Raw genomic sequence first — 26,553 nt, forward strand, 5'->3', positions numbered from 1 at the left:
ATAATATATAATAATATGTTTTCTTTTTTGCTCTACGTGCCAGCAAGAAATAACCATGGTTAAGTCAAATTAGACAAAGCTGTGATTGCGGTTGCGAGTTATAATTTCAATTACGGGCCAAAGTTGGCAGCAATAGTAGTTGGAACTTGGCGCTGACATCCACGGGTTAGCGGCGTTGAAAATGGGTTAACTGTCGGCGGGGACCAGGTGGATTATGTGGGGCGGCCGTGGGTCCATTAAGATGTTAGGAGGCTGCATCCAAGAAAGTTAATTCCGGTGCCGATCCAGATTTTACCTTTCCTACCTTGGGGGCTAACCAAGCCTATTATTTTGATTAGAGAAGCCGCAGGATTGGATTGATGGGCTTGTGGCAGGCAGAAGCTCACTCACTACACTAATAAAAATTTGCTATAAAATTTAGTTGTAAAGTTATAATTTCAACATATTATTTAAGTATTTAACAACCCCTCAGGTTTTATATTCCTTTCAAAAATACCGTGCTTATAATGACCATCAATAAAGTTGCTGCTAATTTATTATTATTTCTAAAGAAAGGAAGTTTTAAATATATTCTTTATTACCTTTCCGTCTGTGAAAGTTACGTTCTCGAATTACGTATATTTTGTATTAAAATAAAACACCTACCTGTCTGAATAAATTTGCACGACCATTATCTTCTTGTTATGGCATTCATTTGATGAGAATTCCCCCAACCAGCAACCACCAGCATCCTCTTTCGCTGCGTGTAGGCCGGTAATTACTAATTATTAATAATTTAATAGTTGGAAAATATGATAGAGACAGGCCAGGCAGATATAGCAGCGCTAATGATTGTCATTAAGTCGGGAGACCACGATGGAGCTGGTGCTGGAGGGCTGGAGGTGCCGCAGAATCTAACCGTTTAGTTAAGCAGCTGCAATAAATTTTGCCAACAAGCTAGGTTGGGCCCAAGTTGCATGGGGACTGCACGCGAAAACTTCCGCAAGCCTGGGCATCCGCCGAGTGAGTCCCCTCTAGTTGGTTCGCACCCGGGGTTTCCACGGCCCCCAGAGAGTGTCCAGGAAGTGGAAGTGACACATAGACAAGCCTGCATTGTTCCCAAATCCTTACTGACACACTGAAATTGTTTAGCCAACAATGTTAGCTTGCTCTTGACGTGGCTTGTTGCTCATTTGTCGCCATCTGCTGCCACTGCCACGCCGTTGCCGTTGCGCGCTGACTGATTGCAATCTCATTATGTTCGCCGGCAGTCCGACATGGGTTTCCTCTTTACGAGTCTGGTCGCAAGAAGCAGAGCAGAAAAATCCCGAGGCATTCCGAATTATTCAGCGAAAAGAAGAAAAAAAAATTGTCAGAGCAGCAGTAGCGGTTATACATTGTTTAACGCCAGTTAAATCGTTAGCCGTAGTGGGTGCTTCTTTCTGTTCTGTTGCGATTGCCATCTCTGCTCCATAAAAAACAATCAAGTCATTTACATTTGTGTACATGTATATTATCCATTAAATGTTCTAGGTATTAATACGTAAATACAACTTTTTTTGAGCGATGTTTCCTTCACTAAAGTATTGGCACATTTTGTTTATAATTCTCCCTCATCTAAAGTTATCCAAAAACGAAGACAAGAGTCTAGCTGCCACTTGTATCGATTTAGTTTAGATCAAAAACTGGGTCTAACTTTTCTCATAACTTACACAAGCAGGTCTTAAAACTAGGTTCAAGCTAATCTAAGTAAGATCTTAGCTAATGCAAAGTGCATGTTGTGCGCTCTTTAAGTCTAAAAGTCATTATAAATAATTTGTTATATTTTTGGGGCATTGCTGAAACCTTTAAAAATTTAAGAAGAATATTTTGACTTGCTTTTAAAATTTCGGGAACATTTTAAAATATTTATACTTTATATGAACAACCTTTTAGTGCATTTGTTGATTTATTTTTTAAGCAGGAGCCTCAAAAATTACTTATTCTAACAACGGAAATTTATGAAAATTAAGTTTCGAAACTTAATTGTTTGATAGTAAAATCTACTTAATAAATTCTCACAGGTTTCAGAAACGCCCTTAAAAGATCGCCTTTGTTAAAAACGAAAACAAGCTACCTTAGTCGATAGAAAGAAAAGCAGCTGCCAATTCTTTTTTTACACACTTGGCATATTGTCCACTCACAAATATAACATACACATATACTTGATATAAACTTGGCTAAATACAATCCATATACGATTTGTATAAAGTCCATTTGTAGATAATTTTTTTTTGGTAATTGACCTCCCCCCCTAAGAGATGCAAAGTATCTAAAAAAAAAAGGAAAACGTTAAAGCTAAAAGCAGCGGCGGCGGGTATCGTTTCGTTGCAGTGTTTTTGGGGGGATTCCCCTCTCGAGACCCGTTCACTTGCATAGTCAGCACTTGGGCGTGTTGGCCCCGCTGCTCACACTGCTCGTCTCCAGGTGCTGCATGAGCAGCTGCTGGAGATCCGCTCGCAGGGCGCGCTCCTCGTTGATCTGCAGCTTGATCTGCGACATGTCCTGCTGCATCTGCCGTATGGCCGTCCACAGCTGGCGCAGTGTGGGGGTCATGTCCTCGTTCTCTAGGCCTGCATTTCAATATATATTTTTTTTACGGTGGATAAAAGAAGATCGAACAGATAATAGAATACATGTTAGTGTTGTGTGTGAGATTGATTATGTGAGGGGTTTGTGGCTCAATGATGATGTAATAATGTTGATAGTGTAGGGGTTTATAAATATAAAGAAAACTTGAAAGGATGTAGGACAATCTAGGGGAGCTTGATGTGCAAGAATATTTCGAGGCTACTCTCTAAAAATAACTATATTAATTACTATATTAAAACACACACACAGAGACAACCAAAAAAGAGATTCGTCGTGTAAAGGATTTTATTCATTTTTGATTTGCTTTCGTTGAGTTAACTCTCTTTCTCTCCGCTCTCTCGATCTCAATTAAATTACAGTACAAACGTATAAACTGGTTAATAATAGATTATAGTAGTAGTTCATTTGGTTAGACAACGTTGCTTTCACAAAACACTTACAAAATATCTAGGATTATCCCTTCGGTCAATAATAATGCACAACAGTAGTTTGTTTTTACTTTGATTTTAGTTGGTTGTTGGAACTAGCTAAGCCTAATCACTTGAAGCGCGACTAACTCCGCTTCATAGCACACACACTTTGATTTAGTTGCTTGTCTAGGCAGGTAACGGACACTTAAATACATATTTAGTACAACTCACTAGGCGATGTTCTCTTCAATTTGGTCTAGTACGCACAGAAAAACACAGATACGGTTTAAGCAAAGACCTTGCAATAACAAGATGAGTAACGGCGGCTTTCAGATCTCTTGAAATTGTATTCACTGTATTTTTACCCTCTTAACTAGAGAGTTGTTTTATTTTTTGCTAGCAGTACATTTTCCTGTCGTTATTCACCTTGTCATTATAAGATCTCTTGGCTAGAGTTACGAGTATTACTAGTAAACAGTTTAGGTTTAGGCTATGGCAATCAAGCTTTCTTGCATGGCAAAATTGTGATCCACTCTCGTGTTGGCCGTCTTCACAAAAAATATATAAAGTCTAAGGCCGTGGACGGAAAGTTAAAGCCCTTTCGTGTTGGCTTGCTAAACAAATTCCAAAAAATAATGTAACCAGTTAGTGGCAAGCATCTTGGTTCCCAAAAACATCAAATAGCAGCTCTAAAGAAATATAAATCTTTTTGCCAAGTCTTTTCCCCCCACAACTAGATTACACTTTAAAGTTATTAAATTAAAGTTACGATATATAAAACAATACAAGCTAAGCACAAATGTAGCTAAGTACAGTCTAAATGCAGTGGAATTCGCTTGATTAATTCTTTCAATTAATTAATTAATTTTTCTTAATTCAGGTTTAGTTCTTTTTTGTTGGCTTAGCAAAATCCACTGCAGAAACATCAAGGCGCATAAGCTTAAGACAGTTTGTACATTCATAATGAATACAAATTATTTGTCCATTCGTTTTTCTTGTATAAATCGATCGTTGGTCTAGAATCTAAGGCTTGTGGCATTGAAAGCTTTGCGCAGCCAAGAAATCAACTAAAAATTAATAAACATTTCGCACATTGAGCGCATTCAAAAGCAAAGCATCTGCATTTTGTATCTGTATCTGAATTTGAATCTGAATCTGGAGCAGGAGCAGCAGGCGGCGATGCGGCGGTATGCGGTATGCAGTATGCTGAGACTGAGACAGAGGCTGAGACTGAGACTGAGACTGATACTGAGGATGCTTATGGGGATGACTGATGACAGCATGATGTCTCCCGACTCCCCGACTCAAAGATGGTTGATCTTTCGCCACTGTTTCATCACAAAATTACCGCAACACCAGCTCCCCGACTGCCGTTTGCTTCCATCGGCGTTAAGCTCCAAGTTTGCCGATGGACCCGCTCCATTCCCCCGGATCAGCTCTCGCTCCACATCACTGTCATCCGATCGTTCTCCGCCCGCCAACTGGGGTGTGCTCCTCTGAAGCGTGCTGGTTCTCAAGGCCCCGCCGCAGTTCATCAGATAGCCAGCTCCATAGCCCGCATAGCGATGCGAAGTGGAGGTCTCGAAGGAGCGATTTAGCCGGCGATCGTAGAGTCCAGGATGGCCACCGGGATTCGGTTTCACAATGGTGGTGGTCGCCTGGTTGTTGCCTGGAGATCGCTGGTACGATTGCTGTTGGGTTGCCACCAACTTGGGGGTCGGCTTGTTCTTTCTGGGCAGCAGCGGTGAGGTGCAGACATTGTCGTAGCCCGATCCAAAGCCACTTTTCAAGCGGTTCAGCGATTTCCTAGTGGCCCTCTCCTCCGACAGAGCTCTCTGGTAATCCTTGATGGAGGGCGAACCGCCGCCTGCTCCTGACAGGGAGTACCTCTGAGCTGGCGTGGCATTTAGGGAGGAGGACACCGAACTGGAGTACAGGTTAAAGTTGTTGGGACTGGCCTCGCGCCAAATGAAGGAGGAATTCAGGCTGCCGGCCGACTGTTGGCGACCCTGTGGAGGCTGGTGGAGATGCTGTTGCTGCTGCTGCTGCTGCTGATTGAGGTAGGGTGAGGTGCCAGCGGCGTTGGCTATAAAAGGCAGCTGGGGATTGGAGGTCGAGAAGGTTTTGCTCGTTTTCAGCTTGCCACCGCGGATGGGCAGACATGGAGTCCAGGGTTGCAAGGCTATATAGATCGTATAACGTTTCAGTTCAGGTCAGGTGTGGTTGGAAAGAGAGAGAGAGAAAAATGAAGAGATTTGAAGAAACGGAAAAACGAAATACCAACAGCGACAACCACAGATGCGGGGGATACATCGAAAAGCGAACCAAAACCGAACGTAATAGAAGATCACAACATGGTTACAAAGGATGAATTAAGCAGGAAGACAGAGAGAGGTGGAATGTGGGGTTTAACGACGACAGCAGGAGGAACAAAATAAACCAAAACAGAACCCAAAGCCAAAACAACAGAAACAGGATCACAATACAAATACAAATGAGTCTTTCAACCAATCCGTTACCAGTTACCAGTTACCAGTTAGTGTGGATTGAATCAGGACATCGGGATGAATGAGTTACAAAGAAGTTAGCCAAGGACCCTGGCCATATAACTAATATACAAAAGCAACAGAATGTGAAGCATGACTGGGGATAGTGAGAGAGATAACGACATGGAAATGGGAACAAAAATGGAAAGGAGAATGGGAATGGGCTCAAAAATTAAGTAGTAAAAATTAAACTAAAATATTACATGGGTTTTTTTAGTGGGGTAACAAATTAATATATTTATTTAACGTAAAAAAACGAATTATTTTCCAATTTGAATACAAGTTTAGAGTTCCTTTGCTTGGCAGAGTTTCGAGAGTTTTGTGGATCTTAAAACAAAATCAATTTGCCAATTGCACAACTAAAAATTAATTAATTTTCTCTTAAAAATAAGTTGTTTTGGTAACATAGGTTAACAATTTTAAGCTTACAGTTAAGTGTTTTGGTCTAAGCCTAATACAATATAATCCTGGTTTAATTTAGATGATTTTTCTTTGTCTGGTTTAGTGCAACGTTAAGCTTCAAGTGTTAAAAATGAATAAAAAACCATGAAATAAGGACCAACAAATGATAAATGGTTCAGCTTAGCACAGCTTTGGGGACTGTGTGTGTGTGTGTGTGTGTGGGAGGATTGTACAGCTGTGTATGTGTGTGTGTATGGTAATAAGCAATTTTTCCAACAATTTTCAGCTTTTGTTTTTTGGTTCGTTCAGCAAATGATAAATAGAACTTGATTCGGGAGCACATGGACAGTCCTTACAGCTAGATGCAGCACATCTGGGATGGCCGGTGCCACTTACCCGAGTGGATGGTGTTCCTGGCACTGTTCTGGTAGGCGGCACAGTACGCTTCAAACACGCGCAGCACCAAAGCGTCCTCCTCGTAGGTGGGCTGCTGGTTCTTCCTGCCGCTGCAGTAGCTGGCCAAAGCATTGCTGGAGCTACTGCCGCTACCGCTCCCACTGCCGCTTCCAGAGGAGCCGCTGGTGGCGTTCAACAAACTGGGCCGCAAGGGCGGCGTGGGACGCAGGCAACTGATGGTCCAGTTAGCTATGGAATGAGGCAGGTTAGGGAACCATTTATGAATGCTGATAAACTCCTTACCCTTTGTGCTTCCTTTCCTTGCGTTTGGCCCCCCCGCTGCCGCTGCCACCGCTGCTGCTGCCGCTGCCGCTGGACTGCTGCCGTCCATGGCTGACCCCAGGGCCGGAGCTGCTGTCTTGCTGCTTGGTGTCTGGACTGAACTTGATCTGGGGCCGGCTGCCCCCAGATGACTTGGCAGACTTGGTGGTTGTGGTGGATGCAGATGATGTGGTGGAGGCTGAGTGTGCGTGTACTGATTGTAGCTGAGGTGATGGTTGAACGACTGGCTCCGTTTGTGTTGTGACATCGAGTTGGTGGCCGGCGAGCCCTGATGGCTGCTGCTCCCGCCGCCGCTGTTGCTGCTGGCCTGAGGGATGTTGCTGCTGGGCGTGGCCGGCAGACGGCCTCCGGGTGGCAGCAGCAACACGCTGTGGTTCGATGGCGGCGACATCTGCAAAGGATAAACAATAAACAAATTAAATTAATATCTAATTTTATTTAATTTAAATTGTTTAAGTTAAAGTTAGTTTAATGATCAGAAAGAGAGTTGAAATCTCTCTGCGAGGAACCGCAATAACAGAATAAGAGTAACGTACAACGGCAGGCACAAGTCCTTCAGGCAAATCCTGCAGCGAGCAAAGCGCAGCAAGCAAATCGAATCGAATGCGTTTGTTTGTTTTTTTTATTGGTTTTTCTTATTGATTTTGGTTTCTTTTTCAGTTTCGGTTTGAATTTTGTGTCTTTGCTTGAGCGTTAGATAAATGTTTTGTAATTCGTTTAGCTTTTAAATGGGAATGGGAACCTCAATTCTAAATCACAACATCAACAGTTGCAGTGGAGGGAGGAGGTAATCTTATTTAATTCAGACAGTTTCGCATTTTGTCTCTCAAAATAAAGAATTGTAAAATAATTATTAATTTTTAAATAAAAGTTAAGTAATAACTCCTTTTTAAAAATTTAAAATATTTTATTTTCATATTAATTATAAAAAAATGTATTCATTATTATTATTGACTTTTAATAAAAAAAATTTGTTGAATAATTATTAATTTTTAATTTTTTAAATAAAAGTTTTGAGTAATAACTCCTTTTTAAATTTTAAAATAGTATGTTTTGTAAATAAAAAAAATTATTAATTCTAATTATTCACTTTAAAAAAAAAAACAATTGTAAAATAATTATTAATTTCTAATTTTTTTAAATAAAATTTTTTTTTAAAATAAAATAAGTTGAGTACGACTCTTATTCGTAATTTTTAAATAATATTTGATCTTTAGATTTCGTTTATGTTTGTTTGTTTTCTTTATGAAAACAAAGCTTTACTATACAAGGCCACCTTTATGTTTTAAATATATTTATGGTATTTAAATAAAATGAAATTTAGGAATTAAATAGTGACTTTCCATAAAAAAAAACACCCGTTTTAAAGCTAGAAAAAATTATTCTTGAAAGTATTAATGCCAAAAATGTAGTTAAATATAAATTCCTTTTAAAAACCCAACTAATTAGTTAACAATTTCCTTAATCTCTTAGACTTTCTCCCTCGAATTCCCCTCTGGATTTAAATGAACTCGCACTGTGGGTTAGTCAAGGATGTACTGATGATGAGGAAGCATGGTGTGTCTTTTTTTTTGACGTGCTGCATTTTGGCCAAATGGTTTGCTGTGTTTGGTCTTTGAGCATTAGGAGATTTTGTTTATAAAATGTGAGGAATATGAGAGAGCAAAACGAATTTACAAAACAATCAAACGGAACACGTGCACGGAACAAACGCTCGCCGACCAGGCCACCTGGATCCGAAAGGAGACTCCCTCCAGGCCACCTGGCCGGCGATTCATTTCGGTTTGCTTGCCTTCTTCGGCGCCGGAGGTACGAAAGCCCTGGCATATGGGGCAGTCCAGCGAGGAGGAGTCGTGGATCGAGGCGATCATGCCCTCGTCCTCGCTGCACAGCGGACAGCTGGAGGTGGTGGTCGCTGTGTTGGTGGTGCTGGTGGTGCTGCCCTCATTGTAGCCATCCGCACAGTTCTGGCAGACGGAGCAATACAGGGCGCCCTCGCTGTAGCCGCTGGCTCCCATCATCGAACAGAAGCAGCTGGAGCACACCGAGCCCGAGTCCTTGGAGTCCTTCGAGGGCAGGCTCTTGTTGTAGGCGTGGGCTATGCCTCGCACCACCTCCGGCGGCAAGCGCTCCTTCTTCCACCAGTGGGCATACATTCCCGACCGGAAGGTGGCCTGCGGTCCCAGTCGATCCGTGGAACTCGAGCTGAACAAGAGATCGCTGGACGGTGGATTCCGGTTGTTCTCATCCAAGCTGGAGCTGGAGGGCAGGAAAATACTCCTCGTGTTGACCTGCACCTGGGCAGAGCTGATGCAGGAAGAGTCCTGTTTGCGATTGGTGGGCGTGGTGGGGTCATCGGGAAGCTGCTGCTCCTCCTCCTCCTTGGGATCCACCTCCTCTTGTGTGGCCTCTGGCGTGAGAAACTTTTCCCTAAACATGCCGCACACATCAAACCTCTCCGGCTCCACGTTATCGAGCATATCCTGACCTGCGGCCTCCATGGGAAAATAGGATTCCGGGTTGGGAGGATCCGGAGAGGTAATGGTGCAACTACCAGCCATTCCGCTATCGCTGGATCTAGGGCTGGGACATTGCGAGTTCTCGCAGCATCGGCACTTGGTGTCCAAGTGGAGATCTGGATCCCGGCGATGTGGCGGAGGCGGCGGTGGCGGTGGGCGATTGGACATCTGCATGAATTGGTAGCTGATGCAGCGCCTTATAGAGTCCCTGCTCCTCTCTGGCGGTAGATTCCGCTTCTTGGAGGCCGTTTCTATGCAGAGCTCGGTGGTGGAACTGCTTCTGACAGCGGGGTTAGGATCTGCCTTGGGATTACCCGTCGAGGGACTGTCACTCTTGTGGGAGGCCCGCTTGTCCGAGTTCAGATTGTGACCCTGAAAGGGTGTCTCCTCCCGCTTCAGCTCTAGGGGATTTGCCAGGGCTTCCTCGTAGTTGTAAAGCAGCTCCGCCTGGAGCTTATCCGGAGCAGTGCGACAGGCTGCTGGCAGGTCCATGGAACTCGAGTGCAACTCCCCATCCTGCTCGGCATCCACACTTTGCTTCTGCATGTCCTGGCGATCTCGCCATGTGGGCACATAGACCTCTGTGTTTTTACTGGCATTGAAGCGATTTCCCACAAAGATGGTGGGCATGCTGTGCCGTTCGGTGGGCGAGGCTGGGAGTGGAGTCGGCGGCTCTGGGACGCTAGCCTCCCGGCTGAGATCATCGGGCATGCTGGCCAGGTTCTCGCAGGCGGTAAATGCTCCACCCAGTCGAGCCATATACATGGAACTGGCATCGGAACTCTGCTGCTGCAGTGGCCTAAATACCGAAGGAGGTACCTCCTCCTCCTCCTCCACACAGTTGGTGATGCTGCCCCCGAGGCCCAGTTCTAAGGTGGCCGTGGAAGTGTGAACACTGGAATTCCTATTGGTGGACTTGCGAGCCAAGGCTCTGAGGGCCCTCGATCCAATGATGAGCGATTCCTTCTTCAGCTCGTTTTGGGCCAGAACCTCATCAGCGTACAGGGAATCCAATTTGATGAGATTAATGGAGGAACAGTGCCTTCGGCTGCCGGTGCCATGGTCCACAAATGTGCCCGCCGAATTGCACATGGAATCGTTGCGCTTGTTCTGGTAGAACTGCACGTACTCAAACGGATCCGAGTCGCAGGAATGCAAGAACTCATCCTCAAGGTCATCCTCGAAGCTTTCCGAGTCCGTGGGCAGCTCAATGGCATCCTGCCGCTCCAGCTCCGACTGCCCTGAGTCCTGATTGGCGGCATTGAGATCTTTCAGCTTGGCGGCCGCCTTGTGGCAGCGCTTCTTCCTCAGCGCTATTTGCTTGAGATCGATGCTCTGGCGAGCCTGCGGATAGAGCAGCATCTTCACGATGGCGCTCCTCAAGTCCCCCGCCTTTACCAGCCGCGCAAAGTGGGCACTGAGGTTGGCATACGGGGCTGTGGGTGGGTAATTGCTGGGCGGAAGGGTCAAACGAGGACGCAGCTGACCAGGTGGACTCGAGTAGTAGGCACACAGCGAAAACCGCGTGCAGTAGCCCCGCGAATCCAAGTGCTGACTCAGCTAACCACGCAAGAATATTCAAAATGATGCAAGATCAAGGGGATAATCTAAGGTACTTACATGAGCCGCATTCAGGTGTCCCACCGAGGAGTTGCTCAGGTTGCTTAGCTGCCGCTTGATGCCCATCGGCAGGCTGGGATTGTTGGCATTGAGCAGCTCCACCCACTTGTTGGCCTCGTTGGGGCCCTGGCAAACAGCCACTATGCGATCGATCAGAGGACTGCTGATCTCAAAGGCATTCTTGATGGCATCCGTGTCCTCCAGACGATTTACAATGATCCCAGTCAGCGGCAGTTTACCCTGCAGAGAAGATTGGTTAGGTAACTCTTCAATCTCTATAAAAAAAAAACCACTCTCACCTCGTAAATGAAGGCACTCATTCGCTGACTCACGCTCAGGAAGAGCAACGTTTGGGGGAAGAGTACAAAGTAGCGATCGCGATGATCAGCTCCCACAGCCACGCTGCCCATGTGTATGATATCGCCCAGTGTGCTCAGCTCCTGGCCCTGCCAGCCACGCACTGGACCGGTCAGCACCTGCAGTTCCAGCTCCTTCTGTCGCCGCGTGGCCGAACAGGTGGCCGCTATATCCTTGTAAACAGCCACACTGCGCTGAGTATCCCCTCTGTCCGGATGGCTGCTCTCCATGTGCCTCTCCAGCTCCTGCAGCATGGCCGAGTATTTGTCCAGGCGCCGGAAGGGCTTCGAGAGACCCGTGGTGAGCACTAGTAAGCCGGGCGTGGCAGCACCCTGTCGCTCCATGTATTTTTCTAGGTCATCCCTGGGGGAAAAAACATAACGAAATCGATAAAGAAACAAACGAAACAGCTAAATGGAATTTCGAGTTCTATATTTAAAAAAATAAATGGAATGGAGAACTGATCTATAAATATTAATCCGAAATGATCAATAAAACCATTGCCGAAAATATTAAAACATTCTTTTGAAGGAATTTCTCTGAATCCAAACATAAATCAAGATCTGGAGACTATGGGATTTCTTAAGTCTCTAAATTTATAATGCCCATAAATTCTAAACATTCTCTTATTGATTTTGATTATTTATAAATGGAAACTCACTTGTATTTGTCCAAAATGACAATCGCCTTGGGATGGGCCGCACAGTAGGCCTGGTGAACCTTCTTCATCAACGGGGCACTGGTAAGAAATAGCTTTCCCACACGATCATTGCACTCCTCGATCTGGATGAGCAGATCCTCGTGGGTGCGCACAATCTCCACAAAGTTGCACATCAACTGGGCGTACTCATCCTGGCTGAGTCTGTTAATAAAAATCCAATTTAAAGAAGGAATTCCCGTAAGAAAAACCTAAAACTCGACTCACATTTGTGTCTGTTGCATGGGCTCCAGGAAATTCTCAAGCAGACCCTGCAGCTCGGCCACATGAGCTCGCTCCGAGTCAAGCAGATCTTTGAGCACCACGGAGCGGTACTCCTGGATCTCCTCCGGCGGCCGGATAGTCTCCGCCAGAGGCAGCTGCACCTTGCACTCGTTGACATAGTTGCTGGGAAACCAGCCAGTCTTGTCGTTCAGCGTACCCTCCCACCAGCCGCCATCCTCCCGCTGGGTGACCGTGATAATGTCGCCTTTTTGGAAGCACAGCTCGTCGTTGTTGCTGCCCATGAAGGAGTACTCCGCCTGCACCACCAGTGGCTGCTCCATTGTTGGCTCTTCAAGGCTGCTGCTGCGGGTCCGCTCTAGATTTCTTCAACTGAAACGATGGATGTTGAACTTGAAATATCAGCGGCCGGGCAATTTGTTCAATGGAACGGTCCCCCCATTGAGCAGCATATGTGAATAAATCCCAATACCTCCCCTATATAATGGCGCACCTACGCACTATTGCAATGATGAGCGCTCGGAATTCCGTTCTCTATTAGCCAAGCATTATAATGGCCTCCCGAAAAAAAAAGAGAAAAACACAGAGAAAACATTTTGAAAACATCTGGCGCGGCTTGTCGAGAAACGCGTGCGCAAGTTTCTTGACACTTTTCCGGCAGCCCCCTCTCCCCTTTCCTAGGATTTTCTTCTTTAACCAGCTGCAAGTGTCTGGAAAACTCGTGCGCGCTACACGACGATGGCCAAGGTCACCTAAGCGGCGCGAAAGCCATTCGAAAAATTGGGTGGGAAAATCAACAAACACAAAAATCACTCAGAAATTTCGAAATAAAAACATATTTCGTTTTAGGGCCGTTAAAAAAACAATCTGAACAACGGGACAGGCAACATATAAATCATAAACAACGACCATGTCGTGTACGAAGATATTTACGAGCCAGTTTTTGATGGGCTTGTTCGAACAATACTTTAAGAGATCAACAACGGATTCGCGATCGTAATAATTGAGCGAGTCACAAAACAACAGTGAAAATCGATGAATGTTTATGGTTATCGTAAAATGTTAAATGTATGACAACACTTTCGCTGGCGGAAGCTGATGGATGCGGTCACTCAGATCTTTAACGCCAGCCAAGGCCAGAGCAAGTGCATTCCATCCATGAAATCTGACAGCCATAAAAATAAGTTTAGCAAAAAGAGGGAAAAGCTTTTTGCGGTTTCGAGGTTTTGAAAAATAAATTAAAATGTGTCAACAACACGGCAGGGTTTCTGTAGTAATCAGTATTCGCTGACTAACTTTAAGATTCAGCTAATATTCCAGAATTCTTATATTTTTTTTGTATCAATCTTTCTACTTTTCTGAAACAACGCGATTCGACAGAGAGAAGGATGTGAGTCTCAGAGCTGGCTGGTAGTCTCGGAAAAGCGCCGAGTATACGGCATCGACTTCCACTTCCACGCCCGACGAATTTGTGGTCACAGTCCGAGAGCTGGGCAAATGTGCCATGCGATGGAAGGAGTGCGGCTGGTTTGTATAGTTGCCAAAACGTAGTTAGCTGGATATCTCCCCATCTTCGACAACCTGCATGTTATCGTGGTCAACATAGCCGTGCGGAGGAAATGGCTTGGCCGAATGGATTAGACTAGAAGTGTAGGAGCGATTATGACCACGTAGCCCGACAGCGTCATCGTCTTCCTCTTCCCATGCCGCCAAACGTTTCATGACGGTGCGACGCTTAAAATGGACTTTTCCCGCCCGGCTATCGTTACGACCAAGACGTGGCATACGGTCCGGCAGGGCCTCCTCATCAATGATCTCTCCAGACAGCGGCAGCAGCGACCGATTCTTCTTGCGGTCCTGTAACAGCTGGCGAGCGTCGCGTATTTTCCAGTTATCATCATCGCGTGCATCGCCTATCTTGGCACGCGTCTTCTGGATAATCTTGTTGCGGGCGTCAAAGGAGTGCATTGCCTGGAAGGGAGTCCTGTTGAGCAGCTTTCGGGGCTTTGTATAGCCTGTGTTGAACTTCTTGTTGGCCGAACGGCCGCCATAACCTGGCTTACGCTCTATGATCTCGTCAAGACTCAGGTCCATATTAATCGTCGGTGTAATGCGTAGCGTAAGGATTGTATGTATATGTATGTATATACACTGCGCGTCACCAGATTAGCGCCCCCCTTGGTGCTCGCGTTTGAAGTAAAATATTATCAAAACTATTAAAGATTGAACTGTACAATTATTATCCAATATAATTCGATTAATTCTCTAAATAAAAACATATATTAGAACGCAGTTGGTATTTGCATAGAATTGTATTAAATTAAAAACTAAAGAAACACGTTTATTTGGAAGAAAAAACTGCGTCATCAGATTAGCGCCACCTACATTAACTTAACTTTTTTTGATAAAGTTCTTACAAAATACTATCTTTAACAATTTTATGATTAAGTTTAAGCATTTTTAAGGTAATTTAATAATGGGTTGGTCCTCCCTTGTTTACAAGGACTTCGCAAACTCGATTGGGGAGAGAGTCATACAAGTTTTTGAGATATTCCAACGTTATTGTTGTCCAGGCCTGTTTTATACTGTGAATTAAATCCTCCTTGGTAGCATATTGCTTGCCAGCCTCGTACACCTTCCTAGCTAACCATCCCCAGACGTTTTCTATTATGTTCAGGTCTGGAGAGTATGGGGGCCACTCCAGGACACTGACATTTTCCTTTTGAATCCATAGTTTTACGGACCGGGCTCTGTGGATTGGGGCTTAGTCGTGCTGAAAATGCTATTTCAGATTTCCAAATAAATTTTTAAAAACGGGAAATGCAGTTTTTAGAACGCAATTGTAATTTTCCGCGTATATCTTTGGGGTTAAAAACTGCAGTTCGCAGTTGCCATAATAGGATATGGCTCCCCATACCATTACTCCTCCAACCCGACTATGTAAGCGATCCAGATGATGCTCTTCCTTGCGTAAATAGTGGAAATAATAATTATATCCGTCAGGACCCTCTAGGTTACATTTTTTTCGTCTGAAAATACGATGTTATGCCTCTCATTGGACCATGTCATATGCGTGTGAGCAAACTTTAGGCGGAATTCTGTTCGCACTTGGTTAAGGGGTGGTTTTTTTTTTAGTTTTAGCTTCTTTAAAGGGTCAGCTTTCTTGATCACCTTTAAAAAAGTCGATTTTATTGTCTTAACACAAGTTTTTTCTATTATTTTGGCGGTCGAGTCGTGGGAGTTGCACGCCTCTCGGGGTATAGCATTGCGATCTGCGGAACTAATAACACTGTTATTACCTCCTTTGTAGTTTTTTCCATAGCTTTTCTTATTTTGAAGAAAATTTCGCAATGGTTTTGCGATGTCTTCCCGTTTTTTCGGCGATTTTGTGAAGAGAAAGTCAACATTCATTGAACGCTTCGATTTTCGATTTTTCCTCCGAAGATAAGATTGTTCCTCTGCCCATATTGTGGGTCAAATTGAAGAAAAATGTTTAATTTAGCAGCAAACAAAAAATGGTTGCTGTGCTCAGCAAGTTAAGAAAGATATTTAAATTTACATTTTGGGGGCGCTATTCTGATGACGCAGTTTTTTCTTCCAAATAAACCTATTTCTTTAGTTTTTAATTTAATACAATTCTATGCAAATACCAACTGCGTTCTAATATATGTTTTTATTTAGAGAATTAATCGAATTATATTGGATAATAATTGTACAGTTCAATCTTTAATAGTTTTGATAATATTTCACTTCAAACGCGAACACCAAGGGGGGCGCTAATCTGGTGACGCGCAGTGTATATATATTCCGGGAAAACGGTTAGTTACCGTAGAAAACAAAAATTCTGCTGCGGTGGGAGAGGTGGACGAAACGTCAAAGACACATCCATATGGACTGTTTTTTCAGCAGAGGATGCCAGGGTTATAGCCAAAATACACAATAATAATGTAGAATTATTTTTGTAAAATTTCCGAAATCTACAGAGACATTGAGAAAATAAATACACGATATTAAATTCTCAATGTTCCATGGCAAACTGAAATTATCTATTGTATGTCGGAGATCAACTTGTAAAAGACAGAGAAAGTAAATTGTCGTCTTTATAAGCAAGTTGAGTCATTGGAAAAAAGCACGAAAGCCCAAACAGTTTAAATACAATTTGGCAATAAGTACAAAAAGTACATAATATAGATTCCATTTTAATGATAATTTTAATTTTAGTACACAAAAAGTTATAAATGCGGGAAACGTTATCAAACATTTCAAAGGCTGATAAATAAGGTACATGACATATATGTTTGATAAAAAATAGTTATAGTTATTAATAGCTAATAAAGGTAACTGATTGTTCCCTATGCAACCCCACATAAATTGTTATATTTTCTATATACTTTGAAGAACCCATATCCGTTTGTACATATAAATAGATTAATCACATTTTTGTGGTATTGCCGCAATGAGTAAACGCAAAAATATGAATAACATATTTTTATTTGGCCCAAAACAATTTTATTTTTTCTCCCGTCTGCTGGGATACTAAAAATAAAAAACCGACAAAAATATAAATCATGGCGACTAGAATCCCATATGGCTAACGGGAACCCTGGCTATATATCTTGATGAACCATTTGGAGGCTCTTCCGAATAGTTTGTTCCATTATTTTACAGAGAGAAAACACGCCAAGATGTCTAGATTAATTAGAGAATTTTCCCAAGAATTCAGACCGACAATATTTCCCTGAGGCAAGGTCACGTTTTGGGCTGCACACACGCATGAAAATGCCTTTAGATTGTCGCTTTTCTTCACCACTTGGCCACTTGAACACTTTGTGTATATATGTATAGTACCCGCTACAATATATAGGCATATAGAGACCGATGTATATATACTTTTTCAACAATAAATTGTTGTACGAAATTTTGCCGTTTTTCGCCGTTTCTGTTGCTCTCAGACGTTGCACCGCACGCGTTCATTGCTTCAGCGAAACTGCCGACCAGACGACAGAATACGAAAATACAAAAACAGAACGGAAAATACAGAAAAACCGTGGCGACAAATGGCAGCCGAATTTTCCACGGCAACATCGAAAGTGCCACTCTCTTCGTCTGGGATCGTGAGAGAATCCGTACATAGCACATGGATGTACATATATATCCGCACACAAGTACGCCGTATTCGAGCGGATACGTCGCGTATTTTCACAAAAAATCAACAGAGAAATGTGACAAAAATTATGGATCCGGGGAATCGGACAACCTTTCCATCTTGTGCCTCCAAAATGGGGGATTTCGGGGGATCGCATCTTAATTTTATTTCATTGAGAAATAAGCGACAGCGCTGCTGCTTCGTTCTGCTTTTGTATTGTGTTTTCAAAAATCCCATAAAAATATTTGTGCCAAGGTACATATATGTTGAATTCTTGTTGGGATGCGAAATCCTCCATAATGGCGGGTTTTGTGAACCTCTGCATATAAGTAGTTGTTGGTCAGACCACTTTGTGAATTTTTGTGAATTATTCACGAAGAAATTTCACCTGTTCCGTTCAGTTTTCTCGAAATACGTCTTATACGAAATGTGCATGTCTGAATCATCTCGTCTTTTTCAGCGACATGTCCATGGAATGTGGTTTCTATCACAGATTAGGCAAATAAATAATCTAGAATCTCGAGCTACACATGTTGCCATTTGGCATTGTGGTTTTTGATGTGATTATGACATTAGTAATGGTATAAACAAAACGGTTAAGCAGATACAAATATATCTAAAAAAGCTTTGTCGAGATTTATCTGTATCTATTTGTGTATCTAAGTATCTGTATCTATATCTATGTGTAGTTTTATGAAATTTAAGCGATATTTGATGTATGCTAATTGAGAGAAAGCGTTAACAATAAAGTATTAGCTGTCAATATATTTATATTTTTAGTAATATGACTTCTAGGGCCTACTCAAAACAAAGCCATGCATAAATTTGCATTCATTTCGATGGTGATCCATCTCTGACTCTGCTTTTCAATTGCAAACCAAAGGCAAACCCATTTCTATGGGATTTTGCGTAACCCTGAAGCCGCTTTAAGTCCATGGCCGGCAACAATCAAATTTCCGTAGGTGGATGGATGGATGCACTGCTCGGAACGATACCGGCAGAGGTCACAGCTACAGAGATGCCTAGATACAAAGATACAAACTCACACACACACGCGACACACCCCATGAAGCTCTCAGAACCAAAAGCTGCCACAGCACGAAATTTTAATTAATTCATTAAACTTGCACATGGCGCTGACGGGTGGAGACGACGAAGTGCAACCTCGCAGATACAAACGCTCCAACACAGAGATACATTGGGCCCACGCTCTCTAAATATACGATCTCGGATCTCTCGGATATTAACGATCTGTCACTGAAGACAGAAATCAAATGAAATGATGTCCTACGGCTTCCGGAAATGCGCAATTTGACGAAGAGAAACGTCTTGGTGCTTGGGGAAAACCTCAAATCGCGGACTGTTTATTTTTGGTGGGGCGACAAGAGAATGTAAACAAAAGTCGCTGTGTTTTTGTTTGGCTTTGTTCTTGGCCAAAGTCAGTGAAAGAAAAACAAAGTCAGGCAAAGCCAAACCAAATTAATGCAGTTCCCTAGCCGGTGGGATCTTGTCACGTCCGGATCGGCGGCTCCCTTCTTGGCCCGCAACCTCCTCTCGTGCCACTCGATTGCCCCTTCAATGTGTCAATACTGAGATTTACAGGCTGCAGCCAGAAGCCACAACCACTCGAGATGCATTTTCCCAAAAGATCTATGGACATAATATAATTTAATTGCTCCGCCGTATTTATAGACTCTTTTCATGGAGGAGGAAGTCATGGGGATGTGTTGTGTTTGTGCCTGTGGGCAGACAAAAGAGGTAAGCGCGTGGGAGTTCATAATTTGATTGGCTCTGATATTGGTCTATGCCACTTTGAAGTTCCCTCTCTGTGGTGAGTATCGCATTGCCGAGAACGAGGTCAACTGCGGGAAATATGAAGGAAATGCTGTTCTTTAGCATCCCCCCCCCCATGGAAAATTTCGTGGCATGACTTGACTGACGGGCAGGCGTTTTGTTGTTTTCTGTGAAAACACAAACACAAACAGATATTCACGAAACGCTTTCAATAAAGCGCAAAAATAACAATAATAAGGCAGAATTCGAATAGTGGCGGAAGCAAGGTGGAAACGACTTTAGGGTTATCCTAGAATAAGTGATTTATATTTGTTTAAAATTGAAAGAATAAGAGTCTAAGGATTGGTGACTAGGCTAAACGTCATAAAAGTCCTACAAAGTCGGAATAATCTTCAAAATATATATCAGAAACCTTATCACTATGTAAATTATTTGTTTTGTAAACAAAATCTAAACTCCTATTGAAATAGCAGATTTTTCCAAGCTCGAATCTAAGACTCCAAGATAAACATAGAAAAGAAAGACTGCACTGCCTTCGCCTTTCATAGATTTTTTTTCTGTTGGCAGCCGTTCAAAATTTGTTCGGGTAATGATGCTTGTTGGTCTGGGTCTGGGATCCACAAGGGGATGTGGAACAGAGAACAAGCAGGGCCCGAAACGTGCTGAATGCTCACTTCTCTTTCGACGTCAGGCAGTGCAGTTTATTTTCCCAAACGAAATGGCCCTGGAGGAGGAGCAGCAGGCGACAGCAAACAAACACTTGCCCGGTCTGGGCCTGGGCCTGGGATGAATGCTATGCAGGGGCCACTGCTATTGACCCAATGGATTATGCAGCCGGGTACTACAACCTCAACGACCTCGTGGAGACGGCGCATTTGGGAGTTTCCTTGCAACAAAAAAAAGTAAACCCGGCAACAAGGCGGAAGTTGGCAAAGAAATGTGGGGAAGTACAGAAGAACTTCGATTGCAGTCACATAAAACATTCTAGAGTTTAAATTATTTATTTACTTAGTTTGGGAACCTGTACTGTAGATATAAAATTATAAAATTCTGTAGATATCAAAAAACCTTCAGTCAAAGCTAGACTCTAAAGCTTTTTCCCAAAAATAGTAAAAAAATATATATAAATTACACTAGTTATTGGCCAAAGAAGAGGTTTCCCTCTAAGGAAGTTGCACTGTGTGTTCAAGATTCACTCTATTTGGATGACGCATCCGTAGGAAGGGCGGCGTAGGCGAAAAGTGGCTCATAAGGGGAGGGTGTGCTCTCCTCCAGTGCCAGTGAACCCTTGGCTAGACGAATAATTGTGCAGAAAACCTGAGTCATGTCCCAGCCAAACTGTCTGGAGCCATCGCATCGCTTTAACATTTTAAACTCACCTTCAGCTGCGTTCCGTTTTAACAAACATTTGTTGCTCCGTTTGTTGTTGTTCTCGTCGAGGTGGTGGTCGTTCGTAGATCGAGCAGGAAATAGAAGAGTGAGTAATAGTGGATTTTCCTAGGCCTCCGCTCTTTTCCCTGCCACTCGTTGGTTTCGTCACTTTTCTTATGGTCGGGGCACCCTTATAATTATATACACTATTAGTTATATGCCAAGGAGAGCACGCTTTTCACTATATACATTTGTGTATATTGCAGGTAGAAACTGCCCGATTTTCTATTTCTGGTCGATGCAACGGCAATCCCAAAACGCCCGCAATACTCGTTTACTTTGGCTGCACTTGTGTGTAGTGCATTTAATACCGCCAGAGACGCCCTTTAGGTGTATTATGTACCTATTTAAGCACAATTAACAACACAATTTTCCCATCGCAAACATAAATAAAACAGCGGACGACCAAAATAGAAAAGTGATTGAGGTGTGACCGCAGCCTGTTACGCCTGCGACCCCAAAACGCCTTCTACTGCAGTTAGCTGGTCACACTTCGCTGCTGTCTGGCGGGAAATCGTTTTTTCGCTATATACTCCGGTATATGCCGATTTTTCTATATGATATATATACATAGTGAAGTCCCGTAAAGCGCGGCAGATAGTCCTAGCAAGTTTTCCTCGGAAAATGCGTGGAATTTTCCGAAAGTCAATCGATACCTTATCGATAGTCAACGTGTTCCGATTCCGCTTATTTCGCACATGCACAGTAAAAAAAAGTGTAGTCAATTGGAATTTAAATAATCAATTTTTTAGATATATTATTTTAAAGACAAAAAATGGTTAAAAACAGTAAAAACTGTAGTCAATTGATATTTATATAACAACAATTTTTAGAAAATTTATTTCAATGAACAAGCTTGTTAAAAACAAAAAAAATGATTAAATAAAAAATAATCCAAATTTTTAGAAATATTATTTTAAAAAATAAATTATTTAAAAATATTCTTTTAATATATTTTTAAAGTAGAAAATGCAGACTCAGCGAAAATAGAACCTATGGATAGTAGGATATAAAGATATTATAAAGATATTATTATGCATTTATTTAATAAAATCGCATTAAAACTAAATAAAAAAATCGATGTTATTAAATAATGGAAATATAAATAAATAAAATTAAGTTTCTTAATAAAATATATTTGTGATATTAATTATTAATAATTATCTAATTTTTTTTTAATAACTGAAAATATCGACAGCTGAAATAAATTGTTCCCTAACAAATGGGCTTTATGATATTTCCAATCAAAATCGCAGAGAAAATGAATAATAATAAAATAGATGTTTTAAATATATGTAAATAAAAATAAATATAAATATATATATATAAATATAAATTGGAAAAACAATTTTTTAAGGTTCGAAACTTTAGAAGTATACAAAATTTTTATAGTGTTTACTGATATGATACCGCTCAGTTTTAACGTTATTCTTCTATGTATAATATTTACAGGTAAATATAAATTTTGTTATATATATATATTATGATTGATATACCGATATATTTGGGAGCCCTAGTTCCAAGTTTGCGCATCACCATCAAAGCGTTTTGCGCCAGTGTTGGCTAACACCAAAAACTCACTCCTACCGCCGCACACGTGTTTGTCTCTGCACGTTAAATTTTCACATCTTCGCGAAATACCAATACCCACAATGGCTGACGTTGCTGTAACCCCGAGTGCTGAGGTCCAGGAAGAGGTCAAGAAGGCCGAGGTGCCGGCCGAGGAGCCGGAGGCCAAGAACGGCGCCGCCAAAGAGGAACCGGCCCCGGCGGCCGAGGAAGGCGGCGAACTCTCAAAGCAGGAGCGCGCCATTATCCGGCAAGTGGAGTACTACTTTGGCGACGCCAACTTGAACCGGGACAAGTTCCTGAGCGAGCAGATTGCCAAGAACGAGGAGGGCTGGGTACCGCTGACCGTGCTGATCACCTTCAAGCGCCTGGCCGCGCTGTCCACAGACACTGAAGAGATCTTGGCTGCGTTGAACAAGTCGGAGGAGGGTCTTATCCAGATCAGCGAGGACAAGCAGAGCCTGCGTCGCCACCCGGAGCGTCCCATTCCCGAGCACAACGAGGAGCGACGCAAGGAGATCCAGGATCGTACCGCGTACGCCAAGGGCTTCCCCCTCGACTCGGAGATGAGCGCCCTGCTGGACTTTGCCAGCGCCTACGAAAAGGTGGTAAACGTGACCATGCGCAAGCACTTTGACAAGCCAACAAAGTCGTACAAATTCAAGGGCAGCATCTTCCTGACCTTCGAGACAAAGGAACAGGCCAAGAGCTTCCTTGACCAGGAGAAGATCACCTACAATGAGCGTGAGCTGCTGCGCAAGTGGCAGGTGGATTACCTGAAGGAGAAGCAGGAGGAGTTCGCCAAGAAGAACGAAAAGCGCAAGAACAAGAAGGAGGCCAAGCCCGAGCCGGCCTTTGAGCTGCCCAAGAATGCCATCGTGGTCTTCGAGGGGGCCCCAGAAACTTCGACCCGCGAGGAGATCCGCGAGGCCTTTGAGAAGGTTAAGGACTTTGATATCGCCTACATTGAGTTCAGCAAGGGCGAAACCAAGGGCTCGGTGCGCCTGACCGAAGAGGATACGGCTGAGAAGTACATAGCCAAGGTGGAGGAGGGCAAGGTGAGTTTCGAATTTTCTGTAAAAGTTTCTTTAATCGATATTAATTTATTTAATTAATTTTTACAGCTCAAGTTCAACGATGAGGTCTCCCTGACGCTCCGCAAGGCCACCGAGGAGGAGGAGAAGGAGTTTCTGGACAAGGCCATTGAGTTTATGAAGAAGCGCCGCGATTTTGCCCGCAACAAGGGCAAACGCTTCAATCGCAAGCGTCACGGCGGCGGTGGCGGTGGCCATGACCACAAGCATCGCAACAAGAAGGCGCGTGCGGATTAACCTTATGCTTCCCAACCCGAGACCCCCTCTTCCTTCATGCTAAAACTGTTACTCGGTAGATCTAGTTATCTTAGCTTTAAGAATTAAGTACATATACTATGGCATTCATAAATGCTTTCCTGTAAGAGAGTTGCAGAAAATTCTCCAAAAAATATGTATAGTCTATTACATAGATAACGAGATGAACTCTTAATTTATTTTATATAGAACACTTCGAAATCAGTTTCCTTAAATAAAGACCAATTTGTAAACCCCAAAAAAGCGTTTCACAAATTAAAAAAATTACTTTCTTAATTGGTTTGTATCTTTTTATTGCTGATTTTATGTGTATTTTCTTTCTGTTTTTTTGTGTTTCGTGTGTTAAATGATTTTAAAGTAAATGTATCTTAAAAGCATAAAAATTTAATATATAAACTCAAGAGTAATTACAAGTATTTAAATGCATTTACAATTACGAAGAAAATAAACAAAAACATTGAAAAATTCTTTACAAAAACTATAATTAGGTTAAGCAGGTTAGGATGCTAGTACGTATTTTTTAATAATTAATTAAAGGTTGTTTGCTTTGCATCATCAGCTTGTACAATTACGAAGAGGTCACTTACAAATTAGACGCACTTTGCGGAGATTTAAAACTATATATGAATTAACTAAATAGTGTTGGTTGCATTGCAACGCCGACTAAAATTAAATTAGGCTATTAACTAAGTAGTGTTCTTGCTTTGTTAATGAGGGAACGAAACGAAAACGTAAACGAAAACTTCACAAGTGAACAAAGGATCTGCGCAAGCACATTATCATTTTCCTAACCGAAATTCTGTTTCTTCGAACTGGGTATGATTTTCATCTTATTATGATTCTTTATGATAATCTGGGAATATATAAACTCGAACCGTATAAATACGAACTTGTACGTTGGAGCTACGATGAGTAATCACTTAATCAACATTTATGCATAAATTAAACAGTTATAAACAACGGCTTTGTATTGCGATAATATATATAATAGCGTAGAGTGTGTATAGTTATCTCCTTTATATATATATATAGATATATGTAGCATATGTATGGTATGTGTGGTGGGGGTGCGCTCAAGCGGATCTCTCTCTGTAGCCGGCAGAAAATGTACAAAGCTTTAGCTTCCAGGAATTTATCGTTATTATCCTTTGCTTATTCACTAGCCTAACACGATTTACAAACGATCCTTTATCCTTTTAAAGTGTACAACAGTCCATTTGAACCATATCTTCTTAGCAAAAATGATTCAAGTGCGTTTCGGAGGCCATAAAAACAGTCGCAGAAATCAGAAATAAAGTCCGTTGTGGTTAATTATAAGTCATCAAGTCAATTGTCAGTCGTTACAAGTCCTTTGAAACTCTCTTTTATGGTCTCGAAACGCTTTGCCTTGTGGATCCTCTGTCGCCTATTTCCAGACGGGCGTCAGATCCAGGGTGAGATTCTGTATGGTGCGGTTGCGGGCCGAGCTGCGCTTCTGCTTCACAGAGCTGGTTATCTCGTTGACCAAGCCCTGGCAGTCGTTGCACACGGTGACCTGCTCGCCCCGCAGATTCTCCTTTTGCTCCGGCGTCTGGGCCAGGTGGCTGCCCGAGGAGAACAAATTGAAGCCCCTCGAGAAACGGGATCTGGCAAAAAAAAAAAACAAAATATATTAATTTTATATTTTGTATTTTATTCAAAAGCCAACTTACTTCCTCTCCAGCGTGCTGTTGTTGGAGAGCGGTCGATATGCTGGGCTGTGCACGGGCAGACTTCGTGGTCCCTCCATGCTCCGGGACATGGCATTGTTATAGTGCTGCCTCTGATGCTGATGAACTCCCGAGGGTCGCATGGCCGCTGAGTAGGAGGCCGACATGGCCGCCTGGTCATGCAAGGCCTCCACAGCCTGTCCAGGGGCGGCGGCTGCTGAGGCGCCGGGACCTACGCTAATACCAGGTGTGCTCATATTTGATCTTTGGTGCTTGGGTGAAGACGGGGCACTGCCCACAGTGCTGCGAGTCTGAAAATTAAAAAACAATAAAATTTTAAAAGAGGTTTCCATCTCCCAAGTCTTAACTCATCACCCACCTTACGATCTGACTCGGAGCGCAGGAGACGCTCGATCAGCGACTTGGGAAACTGGTCATCCATGATGTTCCCCGTCGAGGACGAGTGCGCCTGCTGGGCATGATGGGAGGGGGAGGGTGTGCTCGAGCTGGCCGGACTGGACAGCAGCGATGGTGAGATCAGCACTAGAGGCACGTTCCTAAAGTGCTCCGAGGGTATGCGCATCTGGAAAAGCATTTACAGTCAGCTTCCCGAAGCAAGAACGCTTAGTTTGAGACTCACCTTGGTGTAGCACTTGGCGCAGACTGTGCGCTGACACAGCTTGCACTGGATGCCCCAGGGTCCAAAGAAGGAGAAGCGGGTGCGCAGGCACAGGAAGCAGACGCGACGCTTTTCAACATCCTCCTTGACGCGCACGTCCATCGGCAGGCCCTCCAGCTCCGCCTTGGTCATGACGGAACGGATGTGAACGATCTCCGCCAAAGTGACGGACAGGCGATCGTCCCCCCGTTCCATCCAGGTCTGTTTGTCCATAAAGGACTTGTTCCATGGGCCAAGCGAGGATGTTGAACTGGCCGCTGCCTCGTCTGTGGGATTTGTACGCTCCACAGGACTGCGCTTGGCCGGCTGCAAGGAATCGATGGGGGTTTAATATTAATATTAATATTATAAATACAATTCTAATTATATAAAATCTGGATGGTTTGTCCAGACTCACCTCCTTATTGACGTCATCGGATTGTCGGGACTCTGGCCGCGTTGGCGGCATGGAGTGCGTCTCGTCCAGATTGCTCTGACAGCCCACAATGGTGTGTCGGCGCAGGGAGGCGCGTCTGGATTCGCACTGAGTGGCCAGGTCGTAAGCTGTCAATGAGAGGGAGCAGAGGAGAGGCCAGAGCCATAAGTCAGGGTCAGGACACAAAGGATGAGCTATGTATGTATGTACATCCATGTGCAAGTAGGAGAGAAGGGGGTAGGGACAAGGAGGTGTGGCGGTGGTAAATGCTAAATGTTAAATGTGTCGACTGGCAGGGTCAAATGTTTATTTTAAAAAGCAAACTGTGAGCTGTGAGATG

At 43.2% G+C, this 26,553-nt stretch overlaps 4 protein-coding genes across 12 annotated transcripts in view; 1 reads left to right on the plus strand and 3 right to left on the minus strand.

The window, feature by feature from the left end:
• Positions 1-1,470: 1,470 nt before the first annotated feature.
• Positions 1,471-20,941, minus strand: RtGEF (Rho-type guanine nucleotide exchange factor). 6 transcript variants are annotated; one of them, XM_070283978.1, is made up of 9 exons: positions 20,462-20,937; positions 12,128-12,514; positions 11,864-12,064; positions 11,145-11,565; positions 10,846-11,085; positions 6,668-7,097; positions 6,365-6,613; positions 4,369-5,202; positions 1,471-2,591 (listed from the first exon to the last, which is right to left on the minus strand). In XM_070283978.1, exons 2-9 carry the CDS (start codon positions 12,463-12,465, stop codon positions 2,398-2,400), a joined length of 2,907 nt encoding a protein of 968 aa, XP_070140079.1. In that variant the 5' UTR covers positions 12,466-12,514; positions 20,462-20,937; the 3' UTR covers positions 1,471-2,397. The 6 variants fall into 6 exon arrangements, with proteins under 6 accessions (XP_070140079.1, XP_017020833.1, XP_041631513.1 ...); XM_017165342.3 differs by lacking the exons at positions 1,471-2,591; positions 4,369-5,202 and adding an exon at positions 8,499-10,785 and having other exon boundaries at positions 6,473-6,613; positions 20,462-20,643; positions 20,703-20,941; XM_070283977.1 differs by lacking the exons at positions 1,471-2,591; positions 4,369-5,202 and adding an exon at positions 8,499-10,785 and having other exon boundaries at positions 6,473-6,613; positions 20,462-20,643; positions 20,857-20,907.
• LOC108073600 (uncharacterized) lies at positions 13,694-14,236 on the minus strand. The gene has a single exon (XM_017165291.1). It carries the CDS (start codon positions 14,234-14,236, stop codon positions 13,694-13,696), a length of 543 nt encoding a protein of 180 aa, XP_017020780.1.
• A 1,124-nt stretch (positions 20,942-22,065) lies between the features above and the next one.
• La (La autoantigen-like) lies at positions 22,066-23,674 on the plus strand. The gene is made up of 2 exons (XM_017165377.2): positions 22,066-23,140; positions 23,207-23,674. Exons 1-2 carry the CDS (start codon positions 22,166-22,168, stop codon positions 23,411-23,413), a joined length of 1,182 nt encoding a protein of 393 aa, XP_017020866.1. The 5' UTR covers positions 22,066-22,165; the 3' UTR covers positions 23,414-23,674.
• Positions 23,675-23,723: 49 nt separating this feature from the next.
• Positions 23,724-26,553, minus strand: part of spir (spire type actin nucleation factor) — a 41,846-nt gene continuing 39,016 nt past the window's right edge. The window contains exons 5-9 of one of the 4 annotated variants that reach the window (XM_017165354.2): positions 26,196-26,341; positions 25,760-26,104; positions 25,499-25,702; positions 25,123-25,430; positions 23,724-25,056 (exon numbers count right to left, since the gene is read on the minus strand). In XM_017165354.2, coding sequence (XP_017020843.1) covers positions 24,837-25,056; positions 25,123-25,430; positions 25,499-25,702; positions 25,760-26,104; positions 26,196-26,341 — 1,223 coding nt within the window. In that variant the 3' untranslated portion in view covers positions 23,724-24,836. The remainder of the gene's footprint in view (positions 25,057-25,122; positions 25,431-25,498; positions 25,703-25,759; positions 26,105-26,195; positions 26,342-26,553) is intronic. The other 3 variants (XM_017165353.2, XM_017165352.2, XM_017165347.2) reach the window with 3 other exon arrangements.

Source organism: Drosophila kikkawai, chromosome 2L (assembly GCF_030179895.1).
Source record: "Drosophila kikkawai strain 14028-0561.14 chromosome 2L, DkikHiC1v2, whole genome shotgun sequence".
Classification (NCBI taxonomy): domain Eukaryota; kingdom Metazoa; phylum Arthropoda; class Insecta; order Diptera; family Drosophilidae; genus Drosophila; species Drosophila kikkawai.